Source organism: Notothenia coriiceps, unplaced genomic scaffold (assembly GCF_000735185.1).
Source record: "Notothenia coriiceps isolate Sejong01 unplaced genomic scaffold, NC01 NC01_scaffold00007524, whole genome shotgun sequence".
NCBI classification, from domain to species: domain Eukaryota; kingdom Metazoa; phylum Chordata; class Actinopteri; order Perciformes; family Nototheniidae; genus Notothenia; species Notothenia coriiceps.
Genome location: NW_011340225.1, coordinates 124,697 through 143,982, shown reverse-complemented (window position 1 = coordinate 143,982; position 19,286 = coordinate 124,697). Strand labels below are relative to the sequence as shown.

The window sequence follows — 19,286 nt, the reverse complement described above, 5'->3', positions numbered from 1 at the left end:
GGGGGGGGGCTCACTGTCTTATGATGTTCTTGGGGAAGGTGAGGGAGTGACCCCAAGGAAAATGTGTGTGTGTGTGTGTGTGTGTGTGTGTGTGTGTGTGTGTGTGTGTGTGTGTGTGTGTGTGTGTGTGTGTGTGTGTGTTACGATAAATCAATTTAATTTTTAATTCAAGAGGAGAGATTATTGCACTTTTTCTTTTTTAAAGTAACTTGCTAATAAATATTATTCTTAGGTTTTCTCTTAAGACCTCTACGTTTAACAAGATTAAGAGTCTACTACAGTCATTATAACATGAATGTGAAAGTTTCCACATACTGCATATTCATTGAATGACTACAGTTTGTTGCATTTAATCAATTACTCCTGTTGCTCAGCAGTCTGTACCCTCCTACAGTAAATGTTATACATGTACACAAACTACTTTGGCGAGCTGATCAGAAATGAGCATATGCGGCTGAATGTAATCTACTGTGGTCTGAACAAGCTTTATTATGAGCGTAGGTGTTTGTTGACTGAGTCTTATGGGGGGGATCTTCAGGCAGAGCAAGCGTGTGGGCTAGGCTGACCCTACCCAGAATGCAACGCTCCTGATGCGCCCATGAGAGCAGAAAAGACTCTCCAACTGAGAGCTAGTGGATTGAGCATAAAAAAAGAGTTTTATTAGTGTGCGCTGCAGGGGTGTCTTATGCAGTTCAGCGGGTCGTGAGGAATAATGATATAGATAGACATGTTTTAATTTGTTATCCAGTGGTGTTTGTGAGAAAATGCCCCTGTGACAGTATGATTATGACACGAATCATATTGATGTTTGCAGAAGTGCTGGAGTTTACTTTTATTGATTTATAAAGCACTGCCTTCGACTTCATCTCTCCCCTGGATGATTGTGGTGTTTGGTTTCTTGCCGTGTGAGGAGTTTTCTAAAATGACAAATCCACCTTAGACACAAATCCAATTCATACACTTCAATACATCGTTTGTATTTCCAACCTGTACCTTGGAAGAAAAATAGAAAATGTAAGCAGTTCAAGAACGAACCCATTCACCGTCAAAGCTTACTCTTGATCAGGATCGCACTGAGCCTCGAGGCCGATCTCTCAGAGGAGAAGAATTATCTGCGTGGGTCTCAACGAGAAATCAAAGATGTCAAGAGAAATGAATTCAGCGCCGCATGCCATTCCCAGCCATCTGCAGCTCCCAGCATTCACCACTGACCTCATCATCGCCACCTATCACACACTCTCTCGCTCTCACACACACACACACACACACACACACACACACACACACACACACACGCTGCACTAAACTCTTACTTTTGCACACATGCATTTCTCTTTGGCACACACATTTATCTTCACACACATTTATAACACTAATAGAGAAAGACTATTATTACTCACGCTCTTCTCTTTCACACTCGCCAACCGCAGCATCTGTGCCGTCAAAATGAGCGTCAAGATTTAATTCAGTGTGTGAACGAAAGTGGAGAAAAGATTGCAGCAGTAACACCAAAACTGCAATTTAGACACATTATGAGTCCTATTGTAGTAGTACAACTTCAACCTTTATATTTCCTGTTATCTTCATGTTCCATTCTGCTTTTATTTTAATTAAAAAATGTTTTGTATTTTGAGTAATTTATTGTAACATTAGCCTTTTGATTGAATTCATACAAGTTGACTACTTAATTATAATGGAGACACATTTTATACATTGTACATTTGAATGTGGCTGCTATATCACGATGCAGAAACAGTAAGCTAAAATAACTTATAAAGAAATAACTATTTGTATTCATTTTCATTCTAGTAAAAACATTTGTTTGTGTGTGATATTAAACGAAATATCTGTATTTCAGACTCCTTTTCAAACAAAAGAAGACATGAGGATGTCATCTTGGGGTGGAACATTGTAACAGGCTTTTTAAAAAAAATATTATGTGACATTTGTATTGACCAAGCAGTAAACGAATACAATTATTAGGTAAAATGATAATTAGCTGCAGCTCCAGTAGAGAGAGAGTTATGGATGAAGTAACGTGTTAATGTTGAAGGTGTGTTAGTCTGCGTGGTGATGAGAACTGAGGTTATATTTGGAGACGGGAATGACTCATCCTGGCTGCGAACCTGAGAGCTGTTAATTAGATGCAACTTTAATTGAATGTGAGAAATGTATATGTAAAACAACGCACCTGAGGCACTGAGAGCTAACTTCAAACGCTGTTTCAACTTTCAGCGGCATGAAGTGGAAGTGTAATTCTTGCTCTCATCAGTTCTGTTATTTACTAAATTACAGTAAATAAATTGTGACAAGGAAAAAACTGACAATGCTTTTAAATAAATTAAAAAAACGGGATGTTTTGTGCACCATTTTATGCTCCAACCCGACATTTTCAGTATCTTTGGAGTGTTTTGGATCTAGTTTGAACAGTGCTTGGTTGCTCAGCATGACACAGTGGGGTTTAATTGATACTACATGTTATAAAACATGGTTTCCTGTGAGAGGTTGTGGCTGCTATATGGCGTTGCTTTGGGTGTGTTTGTTTTCTCTCTTGAAAAGGCTTTTTCGACTTTGCTGTTTAATCCGCTGCAGTGCGTTCTTTCCAAAATCTCCGAACGCTCCTATTTATTTTTGACTCTATCAGAACAGCAGCCTTTCATTTTGGTTTCCCTTACAGCAGCCTTCCTTTACAGCACAGTAGTTGAATATAAATACAGTTTAGACTCTTAAACGTTATGTAATACTCTGCATTGGGATTGTTTGTCTTAATGTGTTGTAGTGTTGCTTTAAATCTATGGTAATGGAGTTCTGGTCTCTCTGAGGCAGCTTAATATGTTAAAACCTTATTCAATTGAAATGGTGAATGTTCTCCACATGTAGCAGACACAGAGAAACCCTAGCACCTACTTGTAGTTGTGTTTTAAGCAATCAAAAATAATTTAAGTCCAATTTTTCTTCTTTTTGGAGCTCTGTTTCTGATCTCCAAAACTTTACATATCTATCTCTCTAGCTTCTTATTTCTCAACTATGTTGTGTTCAGGGGTTTATCAGTGATGCTTGCTGAAAAACAGGTGAATGAGAGTGATAATACTGGATCCAAACCCTAGTTGTGTTCCAGAAAACAAAAACAAAAAGCTGCAAAAGGATAAAATGCCTCGTAGAGTTCAGGGAAACTACGGATGATGTTTCTCAGTGGATAAATCACTATGAGTGTGACCCTTCTCATCAGAGTAGACATTTGTCGTAATGTTAATAAAACAATATTAGTCACACTTTCTACAAAGACCATGGAACAGGGCATTGTGAGAGCATTCACTCAAAATGCATAAACTGTCATAACACATTTAAGATGTGACTTATAAAGAATCTGTCTTGATGATGCTCTTGACTCATACGTCAGAGGTTGACTGATGGGACTTCATACAATACATCATAAATACCTATTCTCACTTCACATTGAACTGTAGTAGGGACTCATGGCATGCTACAGTATCAGAGTCCATGCAGTATAAGTTAATACTGTATGTGTTAAGTACATATTGATGCATCTGAATGCCCTCATAATGCACTTTAGATGCATAGAAAGTGTTACAGACATATTGATGAGGTAAGCATGAATGGAACTCTGTTGTCTTGTGATAGGATTTACAAATGATACAATGGTGAATACTGTATTCTCTAAAAGTGTGTCATTAATTATTTGCAAACCAAACATTTTCAGCTGTAGCATGTCACGTTATTCTCCTGCTTATTTCTTGTTTTTTTAGATGCTAAAACAAAACCTGGGCTTGTGATAGCTTGAGTTTGCCCCCACCAGTCGTAATGAGGACAAACTAAAGTGTGCAGCAGGTGGACCAGATCAAAGTCTCAGCAGTGATGCGGACATGAGTAGTGGTGTTAGACTAATCTACAAACAGATGATGAGACAAAACCACAATGTGGACATAACAGTCAACTTCATTGATAAAGTTCCGCCTCATGATTAATCTGCGCCCTTTTACATTTGATTTGCTATCAAGAAGAAATATCCATCAGAGAAAAAGATAGCAACCGTGAACCGATGTCAAGAAAATAAATGGTGCTTTGTGTGTGATGAGATTTTCCTCCAAAGCTAGTTTATTCAGAGAGCGTTTTAAAGTGGTGTGGGGTATAAGGGCGATGGCCGCGATGCTCTATATGAACCGTTCACTGGTTTCTTCCTCCTCATCCATCTTCTAGGAGCCCTAAACGCTTGTCTTTTGCCCGGCCAAAAGCTGTCTGCTGCTAAACGAGTCTTGCATCTCCACTAAATATAGTGTCCCGCTCCTATAATTGAGAGCCACGGCCTGATGTGAAAGGGGGAAATCATTTCCGGCAGTTTAGCAGATGCTTTTAGCGTTTGGGTTTTAACAGTGGAGTCAAGAGTGAGTGTTAAATGCTCAGGGCTTTCAGCGAGAGTTATGAATGGCCGTTATGCGCTGGTGTTGAAAGAGCTGCCTTGTCGGACTCGGACTAATGAGGTTATCTCTCCTCCAGTGGCAGCTGCAGATCTGTAGTGCTCCTCTGGATGTAAATAGTTGAGATGTGGGGCGACTATTCATATAGATAATATAATATTCCCAATGCGCTACTCTACTGCAGACCAAGAGCATGTTGTACATCAATAACGTTTACAGATCAAACATCCACCGAGACTCACTGTAACATTACTCACAACTCTACGCTCTCTGTTGCCTTAACAATATTAAATAGAATGCCAGATTAAATGGCAGAAAACACCTCCAAGTGCTGTTTTTGATGGGGTAAATTCACCAAATTACAAATATATACCAATATTCTACTAAGTGCTTCAGCTTGAGATTGCAGCACAAGTATCAATGGGAGATATATCAAAATGTAAAACCCTTTTTCGAGATAATGGCACATAACAAAGCCTTTCCCACACACTTGGGTACATTTTGTTTTTTTGTGACAATTTCTTATATTTAAATTTATCTTCTACTACTAATCGTTTACATCACTACAGGATGCAGAGAGGGTATACTATATTAAACCTGCATGCATTTATTTTTCTGGCCACACAGCTGGACATATTATCACCTTAATAATCCAGGAACAAAGCAGAATTATTGATCTTGTATCCTTCATTTACCTACTAATACATCTAGCAGACACAGAGCAACAATATTAATCATTTCCACTTATGTTTTTGGTCAGATTATAAATGGTCCCTCTGGCATATTCTCTTGCTCACTAAAAATACAATGGGATTACATAATTAAGTCTTTCATCAGCGGCAAATGACAGCACGGGTTTTCCCTCGGTCCCTCCCTGCGACCGTTCATTTATTATCAATTTCCACTTCATTACAGATGCCAGAGTAGTTTGAAAAAGTGCTTTGTTTCACTGTAAGTCTTTTTATTGCAAGCTTATCAACTTTCTCTTTACTCCAAACACAATACAGCCTTCAGTTTGGGCCAGTTGCATACAAATACATACAATGTGTATATTTAAATTGTGTGGTTATATTTGTACCGCAGTAAGAAAGCAGCCAGCATGGCAACGCTATAAGCTATTTGTTATTCATAGGCAAAGAGACCATCAACTCCCGCTCTTTTTTCTCGTTATCTCCAGCTTGTAAAAGGCTAATCGGATGGTGATGGGTGCCCTCACTGCCTCGAGAGTCTCCTTGTACAAAGGTCGTGACCATGGTGACGAAGGAGGATCATCCAATAATCTGACCCCTCAGAGATAAATAGAAAATTGATTGAATCAGACATTAGTGTAGACAGAGGACTCCAGTGTCCAAAGTAAAAATAATACAGATATATTGTCAACAATGCACCAAACAAATACAGCAGGTCATATTGTAGCTTAGCGATGAAAGGACAAGAAACCACATGTGTATTTTAGAGTTAAAATGACTCCAATCCTTTATCGTTAAGGATTCGTTTCCTTTATGAAACCAACAGCGGCTTTCTCTCAATTTGTGTGACCTCTTTTAGACTGTGCTTGAAATGTTTAGAATGAGCCCCAGTAGGTACTACAGAAGGGTTACATAATAATAGTAATAATCACAGAGACTTCCCGAGCAAATGAAAACGAAATCGTTCAGACCTGTTAAATAAAGCAACAGCCCTCATTGATTCGGCCTGAGCATGCGAGAAATTCCCATCACCATTTTTACCTTTTTATTAATTTCTTTCCCAAGGTGGTAGTGCACAGAGAAAATAATATAAATGGCCGGTTAACATGAAAATAAGCAGCTTTGCAGGCTGTCGACCTTATAGTGTTCATCGATGAGACTTTTGGGAGTCATAATGGTTTACATATAATCTTTTTTATCATGAAGAATATTATTACACACAAACAGACCATTATTTCTAGGAATGAATATGCATCTAACATCATGTTATCAGCACAACACACACAGTTATCTTGGCCTCCTCTTATTCTCAATTTAAAAGCAATATTTACATGGCTGTACAACCCTCCTCTGGCCATTAACATTATGTGTCTTTTATGGGAGTGGTGCAGGCTGGGTAAATGTCGAACTTGATAAAGATACAAAGCAAACTCATTGATTGTACAATACTCCCTGGTTGCTGCTGTCATCCAACATTATTAATCTTTCGCTGAATAGTATTTTCAGTGTGTAGCCAGCTCTCTGTGCAGCCTGCATAAAGATTTGAACATTTTAAAACATAACACGGGCCGTCCTTCCTTTCAATGTATTTATGAAAACTGCAACCAAGGTCATTTCCACTTTTCCACCACAGACCTTATGTTTAATTCATCCGTTTGCACTGCAGCTTTACTGAACCACAGTCTGCTGACATTAGTCAACATGACATAGTGAAATATAATCTGCTGGTGATGTCGCCTTTACGTTTACTGAAGGGATGATGGTTTAAAGCGGGGAATTTGAGATTATCACTTGCTGCTTTCTTGACAGTTGCCTTGAAATCCAATTTTCTGCTGCAGGGTGGAGATGAGTGAGTTAGCACAGCCGTCATGACTTTCAAATCCTTTAATATATTCCTAATAGAGCAATCACTCTCCAAATTGCTTCCAAGATGTAGATTAGAGAGGAGTCATGGTTTAACTCTTTAAAGGTGGGGTAGGTAACTTTGGAGAAACCAGCTCGAGTGCGCTAGGATTTGAAAATACACAGCCGGAACAAATCTGCCACTTCCTTACAGAGCCCCTCCTCCAACACACACAAACTCGCACATGACCAATGAGGGCACGAGATGAGTTTGTGCACAGATGGGAGGCTGACAGGCAGGTAGGCCATCCAGTTATTTTAGCCGGGCCGGGTAAAATGATTGGTCTTGCTTTTTACAGCGCTACAGCTTCCACAGATTACATTTTTTTTAATGGATTTTTTGTCAAAGCACTTAAGATATTCATTGCTATCGGGATGTTAAGAGCATTCCATGGAATATAAAAAAAAGTGTATCTCGAGCCGGTTTCTCAAACTTACCTACCCCACCTGGAGAAAACAACACATTCACTGTTTTGAATGAAGATGTATTTTTCACTTGCATAACATTGTGAATATGTGTCATTTTTTGTCATGCATGATGGTAAACTCATTATCTTTGGATATTGAAATGTTCTTCTGCTGGTTTGAGGAAATAACAACATGAATTTCCCGTATTTTCCTGATATGTTGTAGACAACACAATTATTCCGTCCATTTAAATATAATATATTATAATAATAACTTGTTGCAGTCCTAAATATATCTTTGAGAAGCACATGCCCAAATGAAATTCACATGTCTAAATCTGCACATCTGTGTTGCAACATGCATAGCTTTTTTACAGATTGATTGACTGACCAAACAACAGACTGACTTAACAGCAGCTGGACAAGTGATTCAAAGCTGGACTACTAAAACAAAACAATTCATCAGACTCCATTACAAATGCCACATGGTGGATTTTCCTGGCTTGGACATCGTGAATTGTTTACTCAGTTATTATCACAAACAAGTGAAAACTAAAATGAGCAAATGATGGGTTGCCATCCAGCCTGGTGACAAAGCACCAAATGTTTTTCACCACATTTGCTGATGATGTGATGCTGCCTGTCCGAGTGAGAAACTGTAAAAAAAATAAAGTAAATGCTGCAGTTTTTTTCGACCACAGATTGAAGGATAAACAGATGATGATAATGGACATGTGGTGATTACATTGTGTGAGGATATTGGAGCTCAACCTGGAACTAACATTTCTGAGGCTGTGAATCCATATACATCATTCAGTGACAAATTGTTTTTATGCATTTGGATAGAACAGAGTTATTAAGTGAGGAATTGAACAAGACCTGAGGCAAAGTCACTGCCACTGATACTCCAGTCACTGATGCTCACCGTGTTCATTGATTCAGCCCTGGCTGGTTCCTGTAGTTCAGCCTGAAGTGTTTCTGTTTTGACCCCCAATGATGCAGTTCAGCAACCTCTAAACTATCTGCCCGCCTGAAGTAATAAAATCAACATCAATCCAACATGGTGCTGTGGTGGTGGTGATGTATGGTGTACTGATTCTTATCTTATGCCTGTGGGGAGTTAATGTGCTGCTCAGCTATAAACCAGCCTTACCTTGTATGCAGGCCACATTTTGGCCTCTGTCGTTGCTCAAAAACTGACATTCATAGAAAAATCTGGTCTCGTTTTTATAGCAGATTTAATTCATATCAAATATGCTATGCTCTAGGAAATGTGGGCATGATTGGAGATGAATAAATCCACTTTACCTTTGCCACCGTCGTGCCTGCCTGTAATCAATGTTTGACATCTGGTTAAATACTGTTCAAAGACATACAAAAGTAGATTTGTATTCTGTAATCTGTGTATTTATTGTATTATTCTGTCCACATCCTTACAATTTGAGTGGTGGGGGATCTACAGTAAACTTCCTCCCACCTTCCCCAATTTCAGTTTCAGTTGCTTTCAGCGAGTGTGTTCTCAGAAACTCAGTGGTCCCAGCAGACCTCCGGGCTGTGTGACGTTGGCTTGGCAGTAGTCTGTGTCTGTTCGACCCCCTCCCCCCGAGGCTACACGGGAAGCTTTCAAAGGTTTCCTCATTCCTGCCTGCTCCCCTCCTCAGACTTTTCTGAAAAACATCTGCTGCTGGTTTTTTGCCATAATGTAATTATCATACAGAAATACAGGAACGTCGATAATAATGTTGTCATTAATTGGCACTCGGCAATTAACATTGTAATGTAACACTGCCTTTCCATTGTACCAGATACGAATTACATGGCTCATTGATGTATTGACACTGTCTGAGCGTCCTGATTACTTCCTGTATATCCAGACAGCAATAAATACAAAGCCATGGGGGCATGATGTTTGCCAAAATGTAATTGATCGACTCAGAAAAACTGATGTTAGCCTCTATTGCTCCTGCAACACCTTCTTCACAATTGTTATAATGCAGTGGATTAAGGGAGAGTGGGAATACTTTAAACTCTGCATTGCCATCCATTTCACGTTAAAATATTTTTAAATTACAGGTTTAGTGTAATATCTGCCACCTACAGTATTGTCTGCTACTTGATAGTGTATGGTTAATTATAGGTACTTCTGTTTTTTTTAAATAAAGGGTACGGAGAAATAGTGATGACTCACAGGAAGGAAAAGTAATTGAGCATTGTTGCAAAATTACAGACAAGCAATTTATTTTTTCTTCATTCACTTTCATTGTAAATGGGGGTATGACGGGGCATTCATTAATTATTAGGTAACAAATGTAGCACTTTAGCAGACAGTGTTCGGCGGTGCTGTTACACATTGAGCCAGTGTTTGTGTTGTTGCGTGCTGCCAGCTCTCTCAGGCTGAACATCATCTCTCCCCCCCCCCATGCTGAGCTGCTGCTGATGCTCTCTTAAAGAGACTGTGGGAAGATACAAGAATGACTTCAGTGTTTGCTACAGCTGCAGCCGATCCCCAAAGACTGGCTCTCTGGGCGCACATCATCTCTGCTGAGTCTCAGCACAGACATGCTGGAGATGTGTTTGTGTAGGAGACACGCTGAAAAGCAATCCCTCATCTTAGAGACATTGCACATGCAGATGATAGATAGACCAGGGTATACAGGAAGTTATGATTGGTTCCTTGATGAGGCTATAAGTCTTGTTTTCCTATTCATTTTTATTGTAGTTCATCAAAGTGTTTGTAACAAACTTTTAGATCATGCAAAATGTGTCCCCCAAATATATGTAATGGCCAGTCATCAACTATCTCCAAACCTTTAAAGTAAAGCTAGTTTCCTCCCCTCAATATTCAGTGTTTAATTGAGTCCAAAACATAGTGGATGGCTACTCTTGCTTGATATTTGTTTACATGTCAACAAGCATCATTGAACACAACAGCTGTGCTCACAGCTCAGAAGCAAAGGCCAATGTTTCTGGCCCTTCTCCTCTGCAGGCCATGCAAGACTGATCACTTGCAGGTCTACTACACACATAACAAACTGCTCAGATGACCGCATCACTCAGACACAGCCTAAATATGTTTTGGTCAAAATATGTGTCTGGCTGAGCTTTGCCCTTCTTTTGACAAAGCTGCTTACACACTAAGACATTGTTTATACTTGGGGTTGAAATACAGTATATTATGTGGATTTGGGCATTTTATCTTTAAAGTACATGTTATTAGAGGTGTAAGGAAATATCAATAGTCTATACTATCAAATTGTAATATGTTTTGCTTACTGTAGCAATTCTCAAAAACAATTTTATTTTTAAGCTACCCAGCTGCCAATTAAGGCTGATTTATTAACCAAGAGGTTCTGAGTATATTTAAACTACAATTCATGAAACGCACATGCTAAGTTTGCTATGTTTGTTTAGCCCTTCTTTTGTATTCTTGTTCAGGTTAGCATTACAGCGGCAGAAGTGTCATGGAAAAGATCAGGGTGGTGCTGATAGATTCACAATGGCTGGTCTTTGTTTTTCTCTTCTCAACTTAAAGAGGACAAAGATAAACGAGGCAGGAAAATGAAAGTAGTGATGGAGGGGGATGTGTGAGGGAGCAGGAGGGGGGAGGGTGGTGAACAAGTGGAAGAAAGGAATATAAATCCATGTTAGTGAATAATTGACCAAGAAGAATATTGTGAGACAAAATGATGTTCTATATTTTTTTGATTAGTGCAAGGACATTTCCTGTCAACACCGAAACAACGTTTAATCGCTTTGATCTGTTTCACACTGCATTAATTAGTGCATTTGCATTTTTGCAAAAACATTACTTCACAGCAATAAATGTTGGTTTTAACATTAGTCTCAATTCACAGATTGAACTCACAAGAGGGGTCGCTTTGCCATTTCTGATCTGATACTGCAACCTTGATTATCTTCAGACACCAATCCAATTCCTTCTTTTTATCTCTCTTTAACAATTGCTGTAAGCTAGCTAACCTAGCTTAAAACATCTCATGCTTAAGCTGTGGAACATATTCTATCCCTATTAAAGAAACAATCATGGCATGCCTCAGTGATGCAATACTGCTGCTTCTTTGTATTAAAACATTGTCATAGACAGCACTTTTAGTTTACCGCCACTGAAATCCTATCCAGTGGATTAATCCAGTATTGGACCTATACCGATAAACTGGATTGTGTCGCTGCAAACCCAACACAAGTGTACTCAGTGGGACATTCAGCCTAACAGCAGTAGAACTTTCTCATTCCATTGACCTTTATTGCACCATGCAGTATTGCAGCCATGCTTGTTATTCACAGATGTCTGTGTCACAGCATGGATCCATTATATGTTGGCTCTGCGGTGTGCCATGATGTAAATGCCACCGAGTGATTAGTGCTGCGCTGAGGAGAGAGCCATGAGATAACTGCTGCTCAGTCAATATAGGTCACAGAGCTCCAGGATTCATGTCAGCACCTTAAAGCTGTCATGTCTTTTTGTCCCGCCATTAGTGCTGAGACAGATAATGTAAATGCCAATGGTCCGTCAGTGTAAATTGTCTCTGATCTACATTGTTGAAAAAGGTGCTAACAATGGATGTGTCTGTCTCACATGCACTACACTGCCAATCGATCCCACTAACACAGACCATTTTTCTTCGCTTCTCCACAGGATTTATTATCCACCCCGCAGGCTGGCCAGAGTCCCCCAGCAGCAGAGCCGGAGCAGGGAGCTGTCCTCGGTGCTGAATTCACCAGAAACAGAAATCCACATCGCACCCTCATGTGCCTGGGTTGCTCCTGATAGCTCCCATTCCTAGCAGCAACTGACCACCACCTCCACTTCCAAGATGGAAGACGACGGGCGTTACAGAGACGGCCGCTCAGACTTTGTCCGCGGCGCCAAGGACATCGCCAAAGTGGCCAAGAAACAGGTCGGCAAGAAGATGGGGCGCGGCGCGGACAAAGTGGCCGACGAGTACACCAAGCGCTCCTACAAACGCTTTGAGGAGGAAGACGATGACGACGACTACGGCGGCATGCCGGCGAGCAACGATGACGGATACCATCGCAATGACAGCCAGGCCAATGACGATGAAGGTCACAGCGACTCCACTGAAGGTCACGACGAGGACGATGAGATCTACGAAGGGGAGTACCAGGGCATCCCCAGAGCCGATTCGGGGAAGGCGGGCGGCATGGACGGCGTGGAGGCCGCCCAGGCGCAGTTCAGAGATCTGTCGGCCTACGAGGCGGAGAGGAGGAAGGACCAGGAGGAGCTGGCCGAGCAGTACGAGACCATCCTGCAGGAGTGCGGCCACGGGAAGTTCCAGTGGACGCTTTACTTCGCACTGGGCCTGGCGCTGATGGCGGACGGCGTGGAGATATTCGTGGTCGGCTTCGTGCTGCCCAGCGCAGAGAAGGACATGTGTCTGTCTGAGCCCAACAAGGGCATGCTGGGTAAGATTCAAAATGTATTTATTTTCATTTTTACATAGTGTAGATATGTCAATGAACATTTTAGGTCACCGGCTCCTCCAACAGTGCAACACAATAAAACAGATAAATATAAGTATATATTAATAAGATTTCCAGATATCTTTATTCTAGCGTTAATAAGATACTTCTATAAAATGCATTTAACTAAACATGGCAGGAGGGATTACACTGGGAAACTCAACTTGTTTTGCCACTTTTACAAAATGAAAGGAGGCCAGGGGCCAGATAACAAAAAGAAAAATGATGAGATAAAATGAATACACATTAAAAGGCTCATAACTCATCTGTCTTTATTCTTAACCTAACAAATGTAACTTGACTGCATTTAATAGCTGCAACTTCCTTTTAGTTGAGCAATCAGGATGATTCATAAACATTAAGATTTTGTGGGTGTTTTAGCCTTCTCTAAAATGTGTAGATAAAGGGAATACCATGTGTTAAAGGACTGAGCCAATGGGCTGCGAGCTCCATGTTTATTGTTTGTATTCAAATGTAAAAAATGGTGGCAGGCCTGTCTGTAAATGGAGTATCACTGTATTCGGCAAAAACTTATGCTAGCTTTAGAGTACAACTTGTGTTCTGTCCACTGAGCCACTCGTCTACTGTCTTCTGTGCCCTTTCTCTGTTTGTTTTAATCTTCGTGCCTCCTTTGGGAATTTATGCCACCGCTTCACATTTTATCTCCATCTTCTCTTAGCGGTAACCTCTGCCGTTTATCCCCCAGTAATTGGTTTTCTTCTGACTCGTTGGCAGAAGAACTACAGCTATTTAAGATTCAACTGCCCGTGCAGAATTTTAATCGAACTCACAGCCTCTCACTTCTCTGCTTCAGTGACTTTGTGTGTTTCAAGTTGTAAAGGTGATCGTGGGCACATTTTCTTTTGTTCAATTTGTTTATCCCTTATAGTATATATGGTGCAAATGTGTGGCATACAGACAAATACCAAATACCTTGTGATAGTTTCCTTTCTTGTTGTAAAAGATTTTACGTCTGGAATTAATTAGATTTTAGTTGGTTATGTGCTTCAGAGAGCCATATATGGATACATCTTACATGCTCTTATAATTACTCTGTTACTGCCTGGTCTTTGGATTTATCTGGAATATAGACTGATTATGATTTTAAGAGATTTAAAATTGAAGTTTCTTCAAAAATTTGATAAAGAAAAATGTGTTGATACAGAGCAGTGTTTATTTCCAGCTCTTGCACATATCAGTGAGGTGAGATATGTGTGTGTTCCAGTTTTCCTGTCTGACCTTTGTATCACTGTGCAGTGTTCTCTCTGCATAAGACTTGCGCGCGCACACACACACACACACACACACACACACACACACACACACACACACACACACACACACACACACACACACACACACACACACACACACACACACACACACACACACACACACACACACACACACACACACACACAGTACATTTGGCCTTCATCCATGCCTTTAATCAGTTACTGGGTTGTGTGATTTTCCCATGGAGCATAGACAGCACACGGTATGGATTGATGGATTGCAGTGCTGACACCTAGAGTGACCAGCCTGTGTGTCTGTCTAGTACTATATATCAACATAAAAATGTGCATGTGTGTCATCCTACTCCTGATGTGTGTGTCTGTGCATTTCAGTGGTGGGGGGCAACAAGTAAAAACATCCGCATGATAAATACGTGAGGAAAGGTCTTGCAGTAAAGGTCTGTTACGAAAGGAATAAATGCAGAAAGCAAATAAATAAATAGAACTAAAATGATAATGTTCCTGCAGCCCCCAGATTATACAGTGTTCTAAGAAGTACTATATATCCTTATGTGATGTTGTAATGTTTTAACAATCAGGCCCTAAATAATACTTAATAAAAACAGGCTCAAATATGTACCTACATTATTTTAAGTAAATATACTGAGATGCTTCTAACATTTCATCCTCCTCTCTCGATTCCCTCCCCTCTCCCTGTTACGCAATAAGCCTGACTCATGCTAGAGAGCCTCCTTTGCTCATGCCTCTCTGCATCCCATGAGTCCTAGTGTCCTCTCCCCCAACCCCCACCCTCACCCTCTTCTTCTCCACCTGGTCCAAACGGAGCTTCTTCTGCCAGCCAATCATGTATTGTGTCTGTGTGTGTGTGTATCTACTGTATTGTGTGTGACAGAAAGCGCCTGCACATGTGTGAGGGGTAATTGCCTGCAAAATATGAACTCCATTGCATCAGAAAGATTTCAGATGTACCCAGAGAGAAGGATTCAGAGGGAACACATCACAGCTAGTTAAAATAACACATTAGTTTTGACTTTGTTAGATATGTTGTTGTACATATCCCTGATCCCATATTCATGTTATGTTTCCACTAGCACAGAGATATGGAAATGGGCAGGCAGAGTGAGGCTCTGAAATGGCAGCAGTGATGCCTGTGGTGCAGCGTTTCTGCACAGTGATGAGCGAGAGGAGACACTCTCACAGCAGCAGAGAAGCACAGAGGAGTTGTCATTGAGTCGTCCTTGTTGGAGGCTGCAGAGGTTGCAGCTGCAGTGATGTTAGTGTGCCATCATTGGGATTCAAAGTGGGGCTTCATTACATACAGGAACTCTTGTATTGCTTTATAATACATATACTGTATGTGTAAGTATCAACATATCTGTGCCCCCTATATACCCAACATTTTTGGGTTGGTGGAAAATGATACATATAAATATATAAAATAACAATTCCTTACACCAGCAATGTGACATACATGTATATGTTGAGGACATCTTTGACTACAGTACATACAGACACAAAATAGAAGTATTGTCTAGTCATAAATGTACAACTTTGTTCTGGGAAATGTTGAGATTATCCTTAAATGTTACACCCCTCTTCAGTCTTTGGCATTTCTTTCTTCAAATGACCTTGAATGGCCCTCATATGGCATTATGTACATACGGCCCCATGGAACCACATTATTTTGGTATACAAGCCATACTGCTGCTTGATATTCTTCAAGAGATGCAGCTACACGCCCCATGTCTTTGACAAAGCTATGACTCAGTTGCTCCTGAGGCTAAAAGAAACCTTTATGTACAGTAATGTGTCCGTGGCCTTTACATTAACACAGGATCAAAAGCTGACATCAAGGGAGATAACCAGGATGTGGATGGGAGTGAAGGACAACCTGTGTCTGTTTTATATGTTGGCACCTGTTGGAGATGCTGGCAGAGAAAATAAAAAGAATGTGTTTGATGGAAACATGTTTAAAGCTATAATAGATGCATTAAGTAACACACAAACCACAGCTTCTGTCTTTACAATGACTAAACAGTGAAGTGAGTGATGCTCCACTGTTTAGTATTACATCCCACATTTAGCACTCACTGTCACAGGGCAAGGCTGACTGGCCTCTGATGAGGGACTGCTTCCTCCTCGGCCCCCCGCTCATTCAAAGCGCCCGGTGCGCTCTGGCAGAAAGGGAAAACCGGCTATTAATAGTGCCCCCCCCCCCTTAACCCTGCCCCCTCCCTCACTCGTGTACACAGACACACAACCCTCCAGTGGCACACACTCTTCTTTCCATGTTCATGCACACGCACGCACGCACGCACGCACGCACGCACGCACGCACGCACGCACGCACGCACGCACACACACACACACTACCCTGGAGCCTTTGGGAGCTCTGTCACCACACAGACTGGCCACCGTCCTCGTCCTCCTCCTCCTCTTCCTCTTCCTCGTTCTCTTGTTTCCCCTGCTCTCTCTCTCTTCCTCACTCTTTATGCTCCCCTCCCCCCTCTTCCTCTCCAGAGTGACGAGGTGCTCAGCTGTCTGAAGACTTCTGCTTCTCTTCTCTCCTGTGCTATCGCTCCTCATCCCATCTCTCTCTTCAATACTTCTCAATGTTTCCAGCTCCGTCTGATTTCCTTTTTTGTTATATATATATATCTTAATTGCATATCATATTCATTATTGAAAAACATGGAATGAAAGAGAAAGCAAGAGCTCTTGTGATATTGCACATATCCTTTTCTGTTAAGTTTACTCATCGACTGGAAGTCATAGTAAAAGCTTAAGAAATGTAGACAAACCTCAGGGGCTTAAAAACACATTTGATAGGAAACTTATTGACATGATCTAAGGTGGAAATTGTTAAATGAATAAAACGTACAATACTTGGTAGCTTGTTTTAAAAATGCAAAAAACTGATGAGAATAGAATCGTGTGTCCAACCTTGTTCTGGCTTTTGAATCTTCTCTTTTCAACACTGAAAACAGACACATACAAATCCCAAATAAACGGTGCACTCTTTCAGAGCACTGTAGCAGAAGTAAACAGTTGCTTATTTACACAATCTAGCAGTAATGGAATAACATTAATGTTCATTTAGATGGTTATTCCCCCGTTATTCAAACCAATACACCACGGTTTACAGATAGGCACGTTTTTATCTCCTTTGGTGATCTGGAACTATTCTCAAAACACCAAAATCCAGTCAGCAACAGTTACGAAAAAGCTAACTAAATGTTTAAGTAATTTTTGCCACAACTTCCAATCAATCATTTTGCCGATACATTACATAAATTGGGAATTTTTGTAACCCTGTGTCAAATGCATCTGCTTACAAGTCACACAGATAAACAGACTTGATGTGACCACAGAGGGCGTAGAGAGGGCAGATAGTGATCCATTGAGTGCTGGAAAGGGTGAAAGGTCAGCACAGACCCTCAGACTTTGAGGTGTAACTGTTTATGACTTCCTGTCTGTCTGTCCTTATACCGCCAAGCTGCTGCATTGCGGCGATGGATATTGTGTTCAGTCATCACCACATGGGTTGATGTTGCCCTGCCAGGGTAAAACATGCAAATAAGCACACACACACACACACACACACACACACACACACACACACACACACACACACACACACACACACACACACACACACACACACACACACACACACACACACACACACTGAATAAGAGTACACCCTTGCAAAACCTGAGAACATGGGAATATTGACACAAATTCACAGCAGAACACACTGGCAGATGTTGGACTCACTTTTTTCCTTTGAAACACGTCAACACACTGTATGCAAACAAAGAATCCTTGCATTCAATCAAACAAGAGACTGAAAGTCACCTTCTTCCCCAATTCAGCACTGCAGTGTTTACACAGAAATAGAGACAGATGGAGGGAATGAGTCACAAACACACTGCTATCAATACATCAAAGGTATTTTCATCCAAAATAAAAGGAAACCCCTCTTCATATAATCAGGAATATCCTTCCGCAGTGCGAAACGTATCGCTTTCTCTCCGTTAATGTTGTAATTCTAGCAAAAGACTGTGTCCAATGTCATCATCCCATTAGTAAGCTTGTTAGACTGTGTAATGGATGATGTTAGCTGATCAAACAGATCTGTTAAAAGCTCATGTGGGCGTCCTCTTGTGTGTTTCTGTGTAAAACATTCAACCCTTATTGGTTTATTCGTCTGGTTCACTCACACCATTTAGCAGTATGGAGCCAGGGCTGATTCGATGTCTTTTGCAGCAAACCCTGTCGGCTGTGGTGTGGTGATTCCCATCGAGTGGAGACACAAGTTGCATCTTAAAGGTTGCTGCTTTGAGGAAAAGAACAAGCTACAGGAAGCTGGTCATTACTACCAAAGAAGACATGCTGACATGCAGCATGAGGAATATCTCAGTCCCAGCGTTGTTGGATGAGCAATAATTATCCTATTAGTACGACTGGAAATCTGTCGTTCCCTGCTGCTCGTTTGAAGAGAGTTTGCATTAAAGATTGATTTGAACGCACCAGTAAGCTGATTTATTTATTTAAATACCTTTATGGATTTTACATTTATGGATATTTATTCCTTGCTTACAATCCTCAAAACACCATCATTTTAGGACTCTGGCATTATAGTTAATAAAATGTTCCATGTGTCATTGCTTGTGCGTCCATTTAAAGGGAAGATGCTCCAGAAACATTTGGTAATAAGGAACACAATGAAATCACATAACAATGAGCCTCTAACCACCATACAAACACTTTTTGCTACTGAGATTACAGTTGCAATTAAATGTTTTGCAACATTTTAAACCCTTTTTAATAAAAGAAAGGCCACAAAACTATGGGATTAGTTTTGTATCAAAGATAAAGCAACACTTTCTCAGAATAAAGCAAAACTATGAGTTTAAAAGAAAAAAAACTGAGTCAAGCAAAATAAAATACATTTCAAAAATAAAACTATAAGTTGCAAACAAATCATTTGTGTAATCATGTAAACTATAAGTATTTTTTCTTTGTTTTAACATAGGTTTTTGTTTGCAGTTCTTGTTTCTTCTTTCTCAATGATCAGACTGTTGCTCTCGCTGC

General features: G+C 40.5%; 1 protein-coding gene across 1 annotated transcript in view; it reads left to right on the top strand.

The window, feature by feature from the left end:
* sv2a (synaptic vesicle glycoprotein 2A) overlaps positions 1-19,286 on the top strand; it is a 49,178-nt gene that overhangs the window by 8,558 nt on the left and 21,334 nt on the right. Inside the window, exon 2 of the mRNA XM_010769585.1 lies at positions 12,089-12,876. Within this exon, the coding sequence (XP_010767887.1) occupies positions 12,267-12,876 (610 nt within the window). The 5' untranslated portion in view covers positions 12,089-12,266. The remainder of the gene's footprint in view (positions 1-12,088; positions 12,877-19,286) is intronic.